At 53.5% G+C, this 19,344-nt stretch overlaps 1 protein-coding gene across 1 annotated transcript in view; it reads left to right on the top strand.

Moving 5' to 3' along the window:
• The first annotated feature begins 1,076 nt into the window (after positions 1-1,076).
• Tmem132e (transmembrane protein 132E) overlaps positions 1,077-19,344 on the top strand; it is a 53,743-nt gene continuing 35,475 nt past the window's right edge. Inside the window, exon 1 of the mRNA XM_087910222.1 lies at positions 1,077-2,530. Coding sequence (XP_087766348.1) covers positions 2,464-2,530 — 67 coding nt within the window. The 5' untranslated portion in view covers positions 1,077-2,463. The remainder of the gene's footprint in view (positions 2,531-19,344) is intronic.

Here is a 19,344-nt window from a genome sequence, read left to right as displayed (position 1 = left end):
CATGGGACGGAGTCTGCCCCTCCGGAATAGGGCCGATTAAGATCTAGCCTTTCAGGATTTTCCCTCATGACACCTAATAACGCTGTCAAGTCACTGCCATTGATCCCACGTCTGACTGACGGCTGACTGTCGGGTCTGATTTGAGTTCCCTTCTAATGGACGAGGTGTGATGGTGGGAGCGAATGTCCGCCCCGTATCACTCCCTCTTCAGCCAATGACTGGGTGGAGTACAGAGAGACAGTTTCTCATATCCTCCCAGCCCCTCCTGAGGCTTGCAAAACAACCTGTAGGCAGTGGCAAATCCCTCCTCTGCCCCCAGCGGCGCCCCTTGCCCATCCCTGCCCGAGGAGCTCCAACCAGAGGAGCTGGGCGCGGCAACAGGGCTGATTCCCACCGGGTGCCCTGCAGAGACCCACGCGGACTCAGAGGCTGTGGGAGGCTGCCCCCTACCCGCGCCTCGGGTGGAACCGCTGAAAACATCTCCGGCACCCAGCGGGGAGCTGGCATCCTTTGAAAAGGGACATCGGCGGCGTCTGCGGTGGCGTCTACACAGGAGAACCGCAGTCGCAGCAGCCAGCCGGCTCCACTCGGATCCCAGCACCAACCTGAACCGCTGAGGAAAAAAAAAAATTTAAATGTAAAGCCGAAGAGAACTGAACGGCGAGGCCAGCCCTGGGCTGACTCTCATTAAGGAGCCGCGCGCGCCCCCAGGCTGGGAATGCGGAATGGACACGTGGACAGACAGGGGAGCCGGGGGAGGGGGGAGTCTCCGTGGCGCGCGAGCCGTGGGCCGCGCGCTCCGGGGCCACGTGATCACGGGGAATCTGGGAGGGGGGAGGGAGAAGGGAGCGAGCGCGCCAAGCTGGGCGCCCGCCCGCTACGGTCCTGGTGGGCGCTGGATGCCGGACCGAGGAAGAGGGTGGCGAGCATCAGTGTGTGTGTCTCTTTCTGGAATCATTTACTGAGGAGCGCCGTGGAGGCGGTGGCGACTGCTTCGAGCAACTGTGGCTCACCCCCCCCCCGCCTCTTCCCCGCCCCCCTCCCCGCTCCTTGATTCTTCTCCCTCTCCCCCCCCCCCTCACGTCCAAGGAGAGCTGGCCCCCCTGCCGGCATCATTCTCTTCGCTGGGCCTCCTAAGCACCAGCTGCTGCTTCCTCGGCCAGGGGCTGCGCAGGTGCGGATGCCTTAGCCCCTTGGCCGCACTCCCGCTTCTCTCCATCCGCAGCCGGGACTGGAGCGGCGATCCGCTCGCCCAAACTGACTCCGAAAGAGCTACAGCCTATTCCCTGCCGCACCAAGGCAACGGGCAAGCGGGTGTCTAGGGGAAAAGCGGGGGTGATGGGGAGGACAAGGCTTCGGAGACTCTGAACCCCGGAAAAGTTCAAGGTTTGTGCAGGTTCCCTCAGGGAAGGCGAGGAGCGATGCGATGCGAGGCGGGGCAGGGCACCTCTACTGAGACAGCGGCACCCCACCCGAGAGGAGAGAGGGGGTAGCCCAGTGCTGCCGTGGGCTGACTAACCCCTTTCCCATTCTACGACGCTCACGGGCTGGATACTGGAGGAGACGCTCCGGGAAGAAATAGCTCGAGCCGGGGCGCCTTAGCTGGCTTTCCCGCTCCCTCGCTACTCCAAGCCCCATTTCCATGGGGCAGCGGGTGCCTAGAGCTCCACCCTTGCTCCAGCCATCAAGCCCCAGCCCGGCCAGGAGGCGCCGAGTCGGCCTGTGCTAGCGCAGACTTGAGTCGAGACTAGAGAGAGCACGCTGGAGTCCAAGACCGAACACTGCGAAGGGACAAACATCTGGTCACCCACTTCAGGCGTTCCATCTGGGCGTCGCCTAGGGTGGTGGCGACCTGCGTCGCCTGTCTCATCCCTGCAAGGAAACTTTTCCTTTCCCATTTGGATTAAAGTTGCCTGGATTTTCTCTCTCTTTGCAAAAGAAATCATTCGTTTGCTCCCGACGTGGGATTTTCCGGGCTGCTGCAGGGTGCTTGGAGGAAGAAGAAAGCCGCGCTGTGTGTGTGGGGTTACCACCGAAACCAAAGCTATCCGGGTTCGCGTTGGGGATCTGCACCTTGAAGCGAGGACGGGTAGGAGAGGCGCTGAGAGGCCAAGGGCTTTGGCACGCAGCTTTCGACAACCTCCGAGAGGTGGGTGGCCACAGAACCCCGGGACCGCACGTGAGGCTCCCCCGTCGCCTCTCAGATCCTGCAGGGGGCACCAGCCCTGGGAGGTGGAGACTCCTCCGGCCGGGAGCTGCGCCCGCGCTGGCTCCGAGGGTGTAGCCGGTGGTGCCTGGGACGCCCCCTCCCCTCAGAGTGTCTCCAAATTGCGCTCTCTGGCCCTTGAAACCTCAACAGAGACAGTTGGACTCCAGAGTGAGTGGGAGGCGACCGATCCTAGCCTGAGACCGAGTCGCCGTGGACTGCTGCCCCCTAGGACCCCTCCCGCCCCCGCCTCTGCCATGGCCCCAGGAATGTCGGGCCGCCACGGCGCCGCCCTGCTCTGCCTCTCCGCGCTGCTCGCCCACGGTAAGTGTCGCGGCGCAGACTCGGGGTGAAGATGCGGCGGGCGCCCCTGGAGGGGGCGGAGGGAGAATGGTAGGAAGGAACACCCTCATCCTATTGCTCCCCTGGACTCTTCGCCGGCGCTACCAGCACGGCGTCCCCGCCTGCCTCGAGAGCCTGCTGAAGGGACCTAGGTCGGTCCAGGGGAGATTGGAGAAGGGGTTCTTTCCCGTGGTCTCCGAGTTAGACTGCAGGGTCCAACCTGAGACCCTGGGGGCGTGTCTGCCCACGAAGATCTAGAGGGATGCTAGAGATGAGCTAGATTGGGTCCCCGGCACCCGGCCGCGTTGCCCCGTGCAGCCCGCGAGGCTGGGAACTATTGGGACCCACGGGATCCCGGCTAGCCGGCCCCGGCGCGCAAGCGGGTTCCGAGCAGTGCGGCCCGCTGCCTGGCTTCCTGCAGCGGGCCTCGGGCAGGGACGCGCACGGTAGGGGCCCGGGAGGCTTGTGAGCTGCATCTCGATGGCCGGCCGGCTCGCGGAGCAAGGCGGGCGGGGGTCTGGGCAGCGGGCACGGGCCGGGAGGCTGGCGGCGCGCGGAGGAAACGGGACCGCGCTCCCGCGTTCTGCAATCTGTTGCGTCTGCTCCCCAGGCTCGCCCGGGGCTCCGGGCTCCGCGGGAAAGAGGTGACTGGGGTAGGTGAGAGGGGTCTGGGGTAGTGTTCCTGTGCAGTGAGACAGCGAGGATGCAGGTTGAAGACGGGGCGGGGGGGAGGGAGGGAGCAGTCTCAGGACAGCCTTCCCCACCCAGAGTGGGAACTCAGATTTTGAGCCAGGAGGATGCTGTGGCAGCTTCCGCAAGCTGGAGATGCTCCAAGAGGCGAGGGGCGCTGACCTAGGCGGGGTGAGAGTACAGCTCTCTGCTGCGCCCAACGTGGACGCAGCTGACCCAGGACATTTCTCTAACCAACAAAGGTCTGACTAGGGGTGAGGGACTCTGATGTCCCACTTCGAGAGGTGAGCCAAGGACAGAATAGGAGAGAGGTTTGGTGGAGCAGGCCATCTGGAGGTTTTAGAACCCTCGACGTGTGGTGGTCAGCTTTTGCCCCAATCTATGCAATCCCTCGGAGCCTGGTTGAGCCTACTGTGAATCCACCTAAGGTCTTTAACCAGGGGCGTTGTTCACCCCAACTGGGGTTCATTCTCATGGCTGAAAGAATAAGAAAGAATGATTTCTAGGAACTGTAGGATCCAAAGACTGGGAGGCAGAAGGGAACCAACTACCCCCTCCCCCCCTTGGGTGGCTGGGTTCTTCCTGCTGTGGGGTGAACTGTTTTGCCTTTGGTTCAGTGGAGATTACCTTGTTTCCTCAGAAATTTGCAGGCAATGGCTAGCAGGAGTAGGGTACGGAGGGCACCTAGGGTGCATCCAGAGAAGAATTTTCATCCCTTGGAGAGATTGACTGTGGGTAAGGAAGGGTAAGACAGTTGCGGAGCTAGCCAGGCCTCTGTCTAGGAGTGGCTCTTACCGGTGCCTGGGTCCCATTACCAGCTCAACGTTGGCCCCTGGGCAGCTCAGTTGCTATCCATAGATCCTTGCTATGCCCTGCTTGTTCTCTGGCCTGGCTGCAGAGATCTGTTTCTCTTCCTGGCCTGTCAGAGTGGTCTGATTCCTAAGCCCCTGTCTTAGGCAGGCCTTCTGGGGTGTCCTGCCTGCTGTGAACCTTAGCCAGGGCTTCATGATGTTACTGTCTGTGGGTCCAGGGTACCCCACAGCTCACAGGTACTGCTGTCCTTAACCTGTCCACACTCAATGCTAGCACAGTACTTGCATGGTTAGGACTAAGGGCTGACTTGGAAGAAGATAGTGGAGGAGGTGGACAGTGCCCTATTGTTCCCACTTCTGGCTCCTTTCTAAGTCCTTCTCGAAGCTCGAGTGTCGCTTTGTCAACCCATGCCTCAGTTTTACTTTTAAAACTCGGACATACCCCCAACAAGCAAGAACAAAATGAAAGAAATGACATAATGTGAAAATTAAGAGAACCTGAGCTCCAGGCCTTCATCCCGCAGGACTGCCTAGGACCCTCCTGCCACCTCCTCTCGGTTTGAGGAAGATACACGGACTTACTGTCACTTAGGCCAACTATGAGTAGGTTTTCTAGACTATCTTAAGGTAGGGGCATGGGGGATTCTGCTGCAGTGTACAATGCCTGGCAGGCGACAGAGGCCACGGGGTTCTGATCACACAGCCAGACTAGAGGTCAGGCAGCCTGGGCTTCTGTCAGACTGTGTCGCCACTGGGCAGGGTGACCTTGGACTGCCTCCCTAGTGTCCTGTCCCCCTCCTCCCAGCCACAACATGTGGTCTCTGGCCCACAAGTTCCTTCTCGGGTTCCACGGGTTCCACCAGACTGTTGGGCAGAGCCCTTGTGTGGACAGAGCACCACACTCTTGGTGGGGCCAGCTCAGTCCTGCAGGGTGGTCAGAGTGGGGTGTTTAGCTACCTCTTGGCGTTTCCAGTCTCGAGACTACCTCTGAAAAGAGCTAAGAAGGTTGTTTTCTAGTATCTGTCTTTTGGGAGATGATCCTTAATTTTCAGTTTCAACAGGAGTCTGGGGGTCAGGGTGGTGATTGAGCCTGTTGGGGAGCTGATTTGGTCTGTTCTCTTACACAGTAACCTTTATTGGCTCCCCAATTGCCTATGGGACCGAAGACCCATTCTTTGCCCTGGTATCAGGGTCCTTCCTGACCTTGTTCCAGTGTACATCTTCCCCACGGTGCTCCTGAGCTCTGTCCTTCCTGGGGCCTCAGGTGCCCTGTGTCACTTCCCAGCCTTCCATGGTCAGCACCCTGCCTTCAGAAACCCTTACCCCAGCCTTTAAAGCCCAGATCCAGAAGCACCTCCACCAGGGACTCTCTCAGGCCACCCCCAGCTCCTCAAGGCTCCTGAATGTTCTCCTATGACTTCTGACCAGCTACCTTTGGAGCTGGCATCCACATGCATCAAGTCCCCTAAGCCAGCCCGATGCTTTGCACACTCTCTCCTGTCAGTCCCTTCTCCTGTGCCGCATACACACAGCAATGGGTCAGAAGAAAGGGATGAGGGGAAGCTGGCGCGCTGGGATAAGGAGGGAAGAGGGCAGGGAAAGAGACAGGTGGAGCTCTTGGAGAGGAAGAAGGGGAGGCAGGCCCAGACCACACTCCTTGAGTGACTCCTCCAGGCTGTAAATCGCAGGTAGCACATTGGGCCATGCTCTTAGGAAGCCACGGGCCCTCTGACACACCCCACGGCTTTCTCGTGGAGGTTGTGTCTCCCACCCCCCTACTGTGTCTTTCTGGAGGATTGGGCAAGCAGCAGGCCAGGCCTGAAGGCCTGTGTTGGTTGTGGAGCTCAGCTCTGTTAACGTGTGAGGCCAGTAGGTGGGGGTGTGTTCTAAACTTGGTGGCAGAGAATGAGCTTTGCTGGAATGTATCCTGAGAATGGCTGGGTGCAGGGTTCCAGCTAGAGGAGGCTCTGTTGAAGGCCAAGACTGGAACTGGGCCCTGCAAAAGCACCCATGAGGTTGGGGGTGGGGTGGGACTACAGGCCTAGCCTCCATCCATCAGGATATAGCCCACCCACCTGGGCAAGGTCTGGCCCTGTCAGCTTCGAACACTGAAAGAGGAGACCGTAGGACAACCAATCCCAGCCTTCTAGTAGGCACGGATGAGGAAGCAGACATTCAGGAAAAGGCCTGGAACTCATGCAGCAAGATAATGCTGAAAAATAAACCAACCCTGAAGCCTATTTGGCCAAAGCCCTTGGGCAGTTTTTTTTTTAGATTTTTTTTATTTATAAATAATACCATTGAAAATTTCCACTGCTTCCCATTTCCCCCCCTCCCCCTCCAGTCCTAAGAGAGGGCAGGGTACCCTGACTTCCCAAGATATTCTGCAAGTCCCAAGCTAGCTCACAGTGGTCAGCCATCCTGACAGTCCTAATTAGGCTTCCCTAACACCTCTGGTCACACATCACAGCTGATAGAACTTCAGGGCTGAGTCTCACTCCCTGCTGGTCCTCCCAGCCCAGCCACAGAGGCCAAAGACCCCCACCTTGAGCCACCTCGAGGCATTTTTGTATCCAGATTTATGAGCCCAGCTTCTCAGAGAACTGACACTGGAGGAACCCAAACCCAAGACCTGTTTAGGCTACAGCTCAAGTTCAAGACCAGCCTGGACAACTGTCTCAAAAGGTGAAAGAGAAATCCAGGTCATTTCCCAATGGCACAACGTTTGTCTGCCCTGTGCAAGGCAATGGGTTTGATTCCCTTCAGCAGCACAAAAGCAATTCTGTAAGGCAGTTGGGGCTTGGAGTCCTCAGATTGCAGGACACGCAGCATGCCTTAGCCCCAGGAAGTTCCTTTCTCCTGAGTCTGCTTTCCACCTTTGCCATTCTTAACCTCCAAGTTCTCTGCCCCCTTCCACCCTTCCACCTGCAGCAAATGCCAACACGTGGCTCCAGTGACCCTCCCTGCTCCTTTGCCCCATCCCTGGCAATCCTCCCTTCTTCCCTGCTTGAACCCGACACAGAATTTTAATATGAAATTAATGAGCCAGGTGTGTACCTGTGTATTTTTGAGAAAACAAATGCCTTTTTCTATTTTCCTTCTCTGTCCCTTTCGCTGAAAAGCAAAGTGGGCATTGCCTTGCCATCGATTCAAGCTGGTAGTGCTCTGTCTAGCTGTACCCACCAAAGCCAGCGCCAATGCTCAGCCAGCCAAATGCTGTCAATGGAGGACGAATGGAACTTTAGAAAGGGGACAGGTGAGGCCAGTGGGGTAACAGAGACAAGCCAACATTCAGGGTAGCCATCACCCATGGTCTTAGCGTCCGTGAGTCACTGCTGTGTCTTGCCCTTCGTCCCTTTGGCTCTGCTTCCTTCCTTGCCACCTCTCAGTACACACGCACAGACACACATACAAAAAAAAACAACCAACCAGGCCTTGTTGGCTCTCAGCACCCAGCAGGATGAGTGGGAAATAGAAGCAATTACCTAGATAATTCAATGCTTGCTGCATAAATGAATGGTTGCAAAAATGAATAATTCACTGCAATAAAAGAGGCAAGAGTAGAAAAGGTAATTGAAGAAAGTCCTTTGTTTTGGGGTTTTTTTCTCTTTTTTTTTTACTAAATTATTTAGGAAATAATCTGCTTTTAGAAAGTTCCCCTGTTTATCAAACACAAGTCCTTCCTGTTGTATTCTCTCCCCAGACTTTTTGGTCCATGAGAATAGGCGAGTAGTTTGCTTTCTTCACTCAAATGGCTTTTGCAGTTCAGTCCATCAAACAGCTGGTAATTACATACTTGGCTTGTAGAGCCTGTCAGCCTGTCTTTATTTTCCTGGCCCTATCTTTGTACCTGGGAGAATGACATGTCCAGGGACATCAGGATGGATGTGGTCCAGATTCTCAGAGACATTTCTTATCACCAATCTCGAGCATGAACATGAGCAATGTGGGACCCTTAAGAGCAGGGGCACAAAACTCCTTCCTACCTGTCTGCAATTGAGACCAGTGTTCCCACTGTGGTCCCAGGTGATCATCATGGGAAACCACTTCCCAGTGAGCAGTTCTGGCCATGCCAGCTCTAAATCCAGGCTTTCTCACTCTGTACCTGGGGTTCTCTTGCCACTAGGGACAGCACTGACGTGGGCAGAGAAAGTGGGGGCCAGTGAACCCAGTAGACTGTTGCAGATTCCCTCTCTCCCTTGATCTTTTAGGTGTGTTCAATCTCTTAATGGCTTACGCACGCACGCGCTCGCGCACACACACACACACACACACACACACACACACACACACTTCACCTTACCAACCTAGTCTTCAAGAGAGCAATTCATTCCTTCCATCCAGAAAGCCACTGTCATAGGGTTTCTATTGCTGAAACACCATAACCAAACAAGCTGGGGAGGAGGGGGTTATTTGACTTATACTTTCATGTTGCTGTTCATCATCAAAGGAAGTCAGGACAGGAGCCTAAATGGAGAAGGAGTCTGGAGGCAGGGCTCATGCATAGGCCATGGAGGGGTGCTGCTTACTGGCTTGCTCCACATGGCTTGTTCAACATGCTTTCTTACAGAACTTAGGACAACCAGCCCAGGGGTGGCCCCGCCCAGATAGGCTGAACATTCCCACATCAATTACTAGTTAAGAAAATGCCCACAGACTTGCTTATGGAACCATTTTCTGAATTGAGGCTCCCTGTCCAATACCACTAGCTTCGGTTAGGTTGACATAAAACTAGCAAGGACACCCACCATGGTTCTCAGACAACAGAGGACTCACTAACATTACTACCCATTCTGGTTTTTCCCCGTTTGAATGGCACACTGCCTGGCTTCCCTCCTGGCCATGATCATAAATGTGCCTGGATGCCATGTGACCCTTTCCTGTCAGTGCCATCCTGGTGTCCCCAGAGGCATGCTGGCCCATGGTGTATATGTTGATTGTCTAAATAAATCAGTGCATAAACCCTTGCGTATGTTGAAGTATACATAAACACCATCTTCAGCCCTCAGAAAGTATTCAGTTGGTACTTACTTATTGCACGGGGTCAGCTATCCTCCCAGGCAGTCCTGGAACAAAACTCCGCAGGCTGCTGGCTAACTGTCCTTGGATGCAGTCAGTGGGGGACAGTAGTCGGGAGTACACACGTTCATTGGGTATGCTATGCTGTCGGGAGCAAAAATCCTTTAAGGGGAGTGGGGAGTTGTAGAGCAACTGAGCCGAGCAGTCTGTCATAGCAAAGTGAGCTCCCGCTGAATAGGGCGTTGTTAAGTATGAATTCCAAGGAGAGAGGGAATGAAAGTGAGACCCTTCGGTATCTACAGGCCTTCACAGAGGAAGGCTGGTGAAGAGCCCTGGGTAGGTGTGGTCACTTGAGAAGGTGGGAGGTTGGCAGGACTGGGGTCTGAAAGAGAGGAGCCTCCTGACCTCCCTAGGAGGCCGAATGCCATTGTGGTCACCTCACAGGACCATACAGCATTCTTCTCCTTCTCCAGAGTCTCATCTTTGAACTAATTATCTAACCTTGTAAATAATCCTGCTCACTAGGACCTATGTGTGACATGTTTTTACTTGACCTTATTTTATACCATTTTGATTTGGGGATTTGGGGTGTTGTGATCAAGAGGTGGAGGCTCTGCCAGCATTCAGAGACCACAGAGCCTGCTTCCTGTAAGTCTCTGAGCCGCCTGCAGTGGTTCCAGGTCACCTGCTCTGGGACCTCTCTGCCTCCCTCATCATTGACCTGCAAGTGTCTTGGTGTTGGCCTAGCCTCCCACCGTCAGACACTAACCACTGGTCTTCCCTGGTGCCCACATCTCAGCCAGGGGTCCATCTGTCTCTTGCCTTGTTCTTCCTGTGGTTCCATAGCTGTTTGGGGGCCTTTGTGTAATGGGAAGAAACTCTTCCTTTGGAAATAGGAAAAATGGCCATTTTTCTCTGCTGTCAATACAGAAAAAAAAAAAAAAGATCTCAATTTTCTGTGGCTGTTCTCAGAGAGGTAAAATCTGCCGGTAGCCAGCCAATGGATGAGAGACCTGAGAAGGCAGAGAGGACAGGTGGTGATGGGGCTTAGTCCCCCACACCCCCCGGGGCCCTGACAGCCCTTCCCAGCCTTGGCCTCTGTTGACCACACACCTGTGTTGGGCAGCCATTGCTCTGTCTGCTGAGCACTGATTGTGCCCTCTAGCTGGTGTCGGGCATTGAGTCATCCCTGGAGCCAGCAGAGGACCCTGTTCTGTGTCCACCTGGCTATGACATTCAGAGCTTTCCTCCTCCACCCACCCTTTCCCTGCACTGGGCTTTAAACTCCCTGACTCCGTTGCCCCTTGCGTGGTGATTTGGGCCAAGTTGTTTAACCACGTTCTGCTTACGCGCCTCTTCTGCAAAGGATGATGGTCAAAGCACTCCGCTTGCGGGGTGTATTGTGATGATTCAATGAGTTATTTTATGCCAAATATTTCAGCAGATCGTACCCAGCACAGAACAAACGCATAAAAATGACGGTTGTCAATATTATCATTACTAATGTTATTAGTGTGTGCCAGGAGCCATGTTGAGTGTGAAGACGAAGCTATCTGTCTCTGCTAATCTGTTCTTAAAGAGGTTTCTAATGCAATGTCTTAGAGAGAGGAGACTTGTCACTGAACAACTGGAGCCACTACGGAAGGGACTGGGAATGCTGCAGGGAGGGGAGGAGGGAGGGGGAAAGGAAGGGAGAATTAGTAATTTAGAGAGAACATGGGAGGCATCTGGGAAGAGGTGACTCAGGAGCCCTGGTCAGGTTCCAGGATGCTGTTCTGCAGGTGAGGTAGTCAGTGTCATCTTCTCCAGGGGAGACAAAACCGGGGCAAGGTACCTGCTGGCCTAGTGTTCGGCACCTAGGGGTGAGGTGAACAGGTAAACTGAGGCTGCGTGCTGGGGAGCAGTACGGCAAGCTAAATGCCAGGCATGTGTGTAGCCATTCCTTTCCGAGATGTTCTGTCTAGAGACCTCTCGAAGCTGTGACCTCATGTTCCACAAAGTGCTCAGAAGCTATTGAGAGTTGAGGTTGATGCCGCACAGGTAGCATTCTTAACAGCGACCAGGTCAGGGGAAAAAAAAATTGCAGATCGGTCCAGAGTGGAAGGAAGTTGTGGTGCTACCATCTGGAATTGTGGGTCTTGGCGTTGGAAGTGGCCATTAACTGTCATCTCGTGTACCCCCTTGGACGGTGAAAAGTTCGCTTTCAGAACCAGATTTGAAGGCAAGTGCTGCCTCTGTGGCTGGCTGGGGAGCTGAAAGTGCTGGATTCTCTACCTACAAATTTTGGTATGCAGATGTGCAGATGGAAGGTGGGGAGCCTGTGGCCCAAGGCTCCAGACATGGAACTGTCAAGGCTCAGAGTTCCTGGAGTTACTTGCATTATGGACTCTTGGACAACTCATCAGAGCCCAAGCCCAGAGACCCCAACTCCCCTCACTGTGTGATGGAGGCCCAGCCAGCTTCCTTTCATAGTCCATCCCTCAGCCAAAGGCTTCTGCAAGCCTCTGGTCTGCAGGGAGGGCTCAGGAGCCCAGTCACATGGGGAGGGGGGCTATTGGGGAAACTCCATGGCACCCCAGCCTGCGCAACCCTTACCACTACAGTGAAGCCAGGTGACCTGAGAGCCAGGGACTTCAGAAAATTGGTCCCCAGAGCCTTAGCTTCTCCACCTGCAGCCTGGGAGCATTGGAGCCTTCTCTCAGGAAGATGTGCAGGGGTAGAGCCCACTGTGGAAGCACTGGGAACAACCAGCAGGCACCTGCCACAGGGCTGAGTAAACACAGGTTTCTTCTTTTCTCTCTTGCCCAGAGTCAGGCCTCTGCCTGCCAGGAAGCACATTCAAGATTGTGCCAAAGGCTTCCCGGAGAGCAGTTGTCTGGTGATTGGGGGTTTTGTTTTGTTCTGTTGGAGTCTTTTATTTTAAGCCTTAATGCCTCCTAGCAACACACTGTTGGGTTTTAGGACCACAGTAGCCATCTCAATACCCACCCCCACCCCCCACCCTGCTGCTACCCAGGTCTCTGCAGCAGCCCAGGTCCCTCGCACAAGCATGGCACTTGCCTAGAGGGGCCTTGACCTCCTGAGATTCACATCCCTATTAAGCAATCCTCAAGCTGGACAGGGGATGACCTCCACCACCATAGTCAGGGTCCAGGTCTAGGGTCCCAGGGCAGGGTTCTGGCTCAGAACCCTGGTCTCCCTGCTCCAGCAGCCTGGAAGCTCACAGGGACAACATGGAATGAATCGATTTCCACAGGCCTGTCTCAGTGGCCCTCACACCCATTCCTGCCCCCACCACCTGCATTTTTCTTCTTCTTCTGCTATTTTCTTTCCCCACCTATCCTCCTCCCCCGTGATGGCATGAATGATCAAACCTATCCTGCAGGGCTTGGGGGTGGGGGCTAGGGTCCCCGACCTTATTACCCAACTGTAATATAGCAGGAGCCATGTGTCTGCCGCAAAGTAATTTTAACAATATATTTCCATCCATCTGTGCAAAAGATGGTTGTTTCCTCATGGAAGCCCATGGGAAGCTGTGAGTGGATGTTTCGAGTTCCTGTTTCCTTCTGTCGGGGTCACAGCCTCAGAACTCTGGCTTTCCACTCTGCCAGCAGCAGGCTGAGTTCCTTTCTGAACCCCACCCCCAGGCACACCAGCTCCAAACCACACATATCTCACCCTGCTGGCTGGGGGCACCCAGGACTCTTCCCCTCAGAGACATTTCCAAGGTCTACTTTTAGGGGACCCCCCTAGTCCTGAAAGGCTTCTCTTGATCCTTGAAAGTCCCCTGCCAACTTAGAACTGGCCCTGCCTTTCCCAGCTGCGGTGATTCATGCTAGTGATGATGGTGACCCCAGTGATGATGGTGACCCCAGAGATGATGGTGACCCCAGAGATGGTGCCTGGAGCTTCTGTACCTCACCCCAACCCACTGCCGGATTCTGGCCATCAAGGCCAAATTCAGTCACCCTTCTGCTCAGTGTCCCCTCACCTCACCAGGAGAGAGAGCCAGAGCCCTTGAAGTAGCTCCTGAGCCTACAGGGACTGTCATTTCCCCTCACCCTGCCTCTGACCTCTCAGCTCACACCACATGGGCTTCCCAACTGTCCTCAGCATGCTGAGTGTGGTGCCTCAGAGGCTTGGTCTTCAGGCCCCTCTGTCCTTTGGTCTCTGAAATGCTTCTTACCAGTGCAGACTTTTTTAACTACCTCTGTCCACTTCCACAACCCTGGGACTTCTCCTGTGACATAGTCCAGAGCTGGGCCTACTTGCTAAGAGGTTGAGCCCCCAGCTGAAGGGAGGCCCCTGCCAGCAGAGAACACATTTGTTTTGTTGAGTGTTGTACCCAGCGCCTGGACCAGGGCCCAGCACAGGGATTCTTAGTCTGTAACATGAAAGGAAGAAGTCAGAGGTAGGTATGGCCCCCTCCTGAGCTGCTGGGCAAACAAACTAGTTCTTAAATAGGTGACAGTGACAGAGGTAGAGAAGTTATCCCTTCCCACAGTTAACTCATTCACCGTTCGTCTGTCAGATCCTAGCTGTGCCGTCTCAGAGAGATGGCTTACCTTCTCTGTGCTTGGTTTCCTCATTTACATAATGGAGTGCTAGCCGTATGTTCCTCATGAGGTCAGTACAAGGAATAAAGGAGATAATGTGGGCCGGGAGAAAGGTTTGGCTTGTGGTACTTGCTCAGTAAATGGTAGCTATTGCTAACTAAATGCCGTTGAAGGCTTTCTCTATACGGAGCATGTAGCACACCCTGGATGTGTATATGGCAGCCACAGGCTGGCACGGGGCAAGTGTGCAAGCAGGGTTGGTGCAGTGCAGTTGATGCCAGGTGGCAGAGGTGCCTGCAGGGTACCTGGTCTCACTTGGGCTTTGGAGGGGGCCAGAGGTGGCTTCCTGTCGTGTAAACCACAGCAGTGCCATGGCTGTGTGTGTGTGTGTGTGTACGCATGCATACGTATGCCTGAATGTGAGTTTTTTCTGGAGCCTGCTCACTGGTCCATGTAGTATGCAGTGAGGCAGGGGTCAAAGGTGTTTCAGCTCTATACCACACTGGGGGACACACTACTGTTTCCTGGCTTCAATCTTCTTATCTATGAAGGGGGAATCCTGGGAGTCAGCAAGCCAGTGGGAGCAGAGGTTCCAGAAGCAGATGGTAGATAGATGCCTTGTGGGCAAGTCAACACAAAAGGGGGAAACTGAGGCTCGGAATGGCTGATTTCCTCCCTCACTGTTTCACCCCTTTGTTTCCTTTTCCCTGGTCCATGGCTGCTCCCTCTGGTCCCATGCTCTGCCTTGGGGTACCACAACCCTGTAGCCCCATCTCCAAGAATCACACTCCTGCTCTAAGACTGTATAAGTTGGTTTGCATAAAACTATCCCTAGGCCTTGCCTTTAAAAGTCTTTGTCTTTTCTCTAAACAGCCCCTAAATGATTTCTGCAAATTGCTCTAAGTAGGAAAAAAAAAAAAGGAAGAAGGAAAAGAGGAGAAAAAGAAATAATAATGTCAGTGCCAGCTGCCTGACCAGAATGTTGATGAATCTCCTGCCTGCACCTATTCTTCCTACAATCCCAAACAGTGCCTCCTCCCTCAGGCTGGAGGTGGCCATCAGACCAGAAGCAGTTCTCTCAACCTGCCCTGCCGCTCCAGATCTCCTTGGGGACATGACCTCCCTTGTCAGTGTAGGGGTTCCCTGGAAAAGAGCAGAGCCTGCCCACCAGAGGGATTCGGATCCCGTCTAGAGCCTGGTTTCTTCCACCAACGTTCGGACAGCACAGGCCAGTTCCCAGACAGACCTCGGGCACATGCTGATTGGTTTGATCATCTGTCACCCTGCACAGCGTTCCCCAGCACCTGCTGTGTGTCAGAGCCTTCGGGATGAAGCTTTCCTGACGCGGTCTGAGCGCTGCATTAATCTCTGGGCATAAAGATAAACAGAAAGAGGCAGTGTGATACTATGTCTATAGCAAAAGAATAGTAGTAGGTTCACCCCTGAGGCTGATGACCTATTCGGCATGGGTTCTTGTTTCTGTTAACTGTACCATGCACGAATTCCATCTTGTGAAGAGGACTTGAAACCCAATAAGAAAGTGGTTGGTTACTTCCTCCTGCAAGCACAGCCACTTAGAGGAGATCTAGAACCAGGCCCTAGACGTGGTCTGGCTCTCTTAGGGCAGGACCTACACTAGAGGCCTAACATGGAAGCCACTCCAATGGTCTCAGATCTAGGCTCCAGTTCAGACCACCCCCATGCCATCGTGACCACAGCTTTGTTGTGCCGGGAGGGCCGAGGTAGGGGCATGCAGCTCTGGGACAGTTGGCCTACTTTCTCCTGCTTCTCTCCTGTGTGCTCACCATGCTTGCTACTGTGAAGTGTTTCGGTTGCCTGGCATTGCCAGCCCTGACATCACCATGTAGCCGTAAGACCTTTTTCCTTGCCCAGGCCAGTTTCTCTGTGTGAAACATAATAAAATTGGATGAAATCAGTGATTTTCTCTAATAATTTTAAGCACAGAAATGTATGCCACACATGATAACATAATACGTCATAACCTCTTCATACCACACACACGTACAAAAGTTAGGTGGCGCAGATGAAAGGTAGCCGGTGAATGAAGGAAAGTGAGGACTCACGAGTCCCACATTCCTCAGGACACCATGGCAGCCCTCAAACCCATCCATGAAGCCAGTAGACGGGCACTAAGTCTGCTGCCACCGTGCCACTGAGAGCCCACAGGGCATTGCTGATAGAAGCATCCGCAGACCTCCACGCTCCCTTTCCCTGAGACCTCAGTTTTCCAATGGAGGTGAGCCCCAGGGAGATGGACTGGCTCCAGCACCCATGGACACTAGATGTAGGATTAGAGCCACAGGCACCGGAAATGCTTGGGTGGTAGCAGCCAGGTGCCCGTACTAGTCCTGTCTATCTTCCCGCGGACGACTGTTCAGATGCCGCAGAACCACCGTTTGCCATCTTCTTGTGCTCCCTTTGATGTGCCGAGAAGGAAGGAGGATGAACACAGACACAGCCTCCGCTCCCTCTCCCACTTAATTGGAACCCAATTAAGTGAATAATTGTTACAAATGTGAAATCACCTTCCACAGCTTGGGGATGTGGCCTGCACACAGCATGAGCCGCAGGCCTCTTAGAGACAGATTTGACCTAGCGCTTGGATCCCCACAGTGGGGTGCGTTGACCTCCAGAGCTCCCCACTCTTCCTCTCCACTAGTTACCACAAAACTCAGCCAGCCGCCACCCCAACTCTTGGCTGTTGAGCAGAGTAATCCTTCCAGGCTTCAGCCTCTGCTCAGACATTCACACCCTGCTAGATTGTCTCTGTGCTAGGCATGGATCACTAGCCCTGAGCTCACGCATACCTGCTCGCCCCTCATAAGTGGCCAACATGCATAGGAAGTAAATCAAGGCAGAGAGATGGGTGCCACCAAGGACAGTGAGAGGAATCCAACTGGAACATCAGAAGCCTTAGGCAAAAGCTTTCTAAGGAAGGAGATGTGCTCCTGGGACTGTCCATAGTCTGTCTTTCCTGACAGAGGGAACAAGGTCAGATATACGAAGAATCAGAGCATGGAAGACTAATGACTCACTTTAGGGAGTGTCCTAGAAGCCCATGCAGTGAACACCCCACCCTCAGAGGCATTTGCTGACATCATTTATACCCACTCTCCTCTGGGCAATGGAACCATGGTGGGATGGTTCATTTGGTGTAAGATTCTGCACACCGGCTTTTAGGGCAGGAAGACTTTATTAGTGACAGAGACAAAGTGGATGGTAAATCCCTTTGCAACTGTGTGTTGAGGACTTGGATTGAATTGGGGTTGTCTGGGATCTGGGGTTGTCTGGGTACAGAAGTACTCAGTCAGAGGATGGTGGTCTTGGCCACTCAGTAGAGTCTGCCATCCAGCTTAACAAATGAATTTACTCCTAGTTAATTCTTAGACTAACCCAATGCTAAAGTAAAACAGGGAGTAGAGAATAGCTGGGACCCAGAAGCCAGCATTGCATAAGGCTCCTGGCCCTGAGATTGGTCCAGGGAGATTCCCCAATGCTGAGACCTGGTAGATGGGAGATCTGGAAGGATCTCAGGGGTCAGAGGACAGGGTTTGGAGAGGAGAAAGTTTATTGGAGATGGGTCTGTGCTATTGGCGTTTGTGTGTACAGGTTCATGCACATATGTATGTACACATGCATGTAAAGTCCAAAAGTCCATGTTAGATGTTTTCTGCTTCCACTCTCTGGCTTATTGTTTGAGACATGGTCTCTCACTAACTTTTGGAGCTCACTGAATTGGCGAGGCTGGCTGGCCAGGAAGCCTCATATACTCTTTAACTAACTCTACCTCCCCAGTGCTAGGGCTACGGGTGCTTGCCACCACACCTAGATTTTTATATGGGTCTCCATATTCGCACAGTAATCACTTAACCAATGGAACCATCTCATTTCAGTCCCCAGACCGATGTTTGAATGATTTGGAGGAAACCTCCTTTCATTTCCTATCTGTGTCTGTCATTGCCTTTCCCACTTGGTTCTCTGTTCTGGGTCTAGATGCTCAAGGCCAGTCTCTCTGTTTATGTAGATGGGGCTATTCATTGCATGAATTGTGAATAATGTGTTTGGTGGGCTAGCCTTGGAACATGAGTACAGACACCACACGCTGAGCATTCCAGACCTGAAGATCTGAAATCCAGAATGCTCCAAACTCAGAGACGTTTTGAGCGCAAATGTGACATCCCCCAGGTGGAAAATTCCACACCCTATCTCATTTAACAGGCCATAGTCAAAATGCAGATGCATTAGAAATTATATATATAGAATAACCATCAAGGTACATATTTGAACAAGACATAAGTGAATTTCGTGTTTACTCTTGGGTCCCATCCCTAAAATGTCTCCAACTGAAAAAAATCTGAAACTCAAGACCTTTCTGGCCCTGAGAAGTGTTTCCAGGCTCCACCTGCCAATTTCCAGTCAGCTGTTCATAAGTAGTGAACTTAAAATTAAAAAGTCTGGGTGGAACATTAATGTGTGGGGGGGGGCAGGGTTAGACAGACATAGCCTGTTTGACCCCTCCTAGCAGGAGTCTCTTGAGGGTCCTCTCTGAGGTGTTTCGTTCGCAGACTGGTGGACATAGGATTTGGAGTCAAGGAGAAGCAGCTGAGACCAGAGAAGAGCTGACAGGTGTGGGACAGGCCTGGCCCTGAGCCAACAGTGGACCTGGGAATGCATAGAGCATGGTGATGCTTTTCTAGGGGCCTGAAGGGGGGAGACCAAAGAAACAGCTCCCATAAATCAGATTCCAAGCAAGAAAAGGAGGTATGCAGCTGGAGAGGGGGAAGTGTGAGGCCCAGTGAAGGGGTCTGTGGGAGCTGGGGTACGTAAGCCCTAGGTCTACATGGACTCCCATTGACATTCACTGTGGCAGAGGAAAGATCTCCCTCCGACTTGGGTAATGGAGATCGATGGACAAGTGGCCTGTCTGCCGCCTCTGCCTCCTCATTCCTTGTCCTTCTCCCTCCTCTTGTTTTTTTTGTTTTGTTTTGAGACAAGAGTTTCTCTGTGTAGCCCTAGCTGTTCTGGATCCCCCTTCTCTAGACCAGGCTGACCTTGAATTCAGAAATCCACTAGCCCCTGCCTCACTAAGTCTGGGATTAAAGACATGCATCCCCAACTCCTGGCATCCTAGCTGCCTTCTTGAAGTATAAAATTCTGGCAAATAGTCAACAGACATTCTGGGGACTAAGTTACTCAAGGAGTTCTGGCCGATAGACAGGCATGGAGGGGGGTTAGTTAACTTGCCCCTTCATTTCTGAGGAGAGAGAAAGCTCCTAAGAGAGGGAAACAGTGGCACCCAGCTCTGGGAGGAGCCTGTTCTGCTGCTGCCCCCTAGGAGGCCCAAATTGCCAAAGACCCCATGCAGAGTGTCTTTGGAGCCCCACTTCCACTGATCCCAGGGGTTGCCCTTGGAATAAGGGGATTGGGGTCTCCACTGAAGCTGTTCCGTCAGCCCTAGTGGGACTGCGGTCTTCACCCAGAGGCCACTTTTGTCCCCAAAGCCCCAGCCCTGCTTCCTGAGGATGGTGGACTCAGAGAGGCAGCCATTCACAGGGGAGATGACCCTGGTGGCCTTGGGGGAGGGGCTGTCCCTGACCACACAGGGTGACAGTGATTAAATGCACCAGCAGCTGGGCCATTGGGCCCTCCCTGCTGCTAATTTGGGTCAATTAAGCCAATTTGTCTTTGTTGACTGGAT

This window comes from Myodes glareolus, chromosome 9 (assembly GCF_982192425.1).
Source record: "Myodes glareolus chromosome 9, mMyoGla1.1, whole genome shotgun sequence".
Lineage (NCBI taxonomy): Eukaryota > Metazoa > Chordata > Mammalia > Rodentia > Cricetidae > Myodes > Myodes glareolus.
The sequence above is the reverse complement of the archived record's forward strand: the minus strand, read 5'-3'. Positions and strand labels throughout refer to the sequence as shown.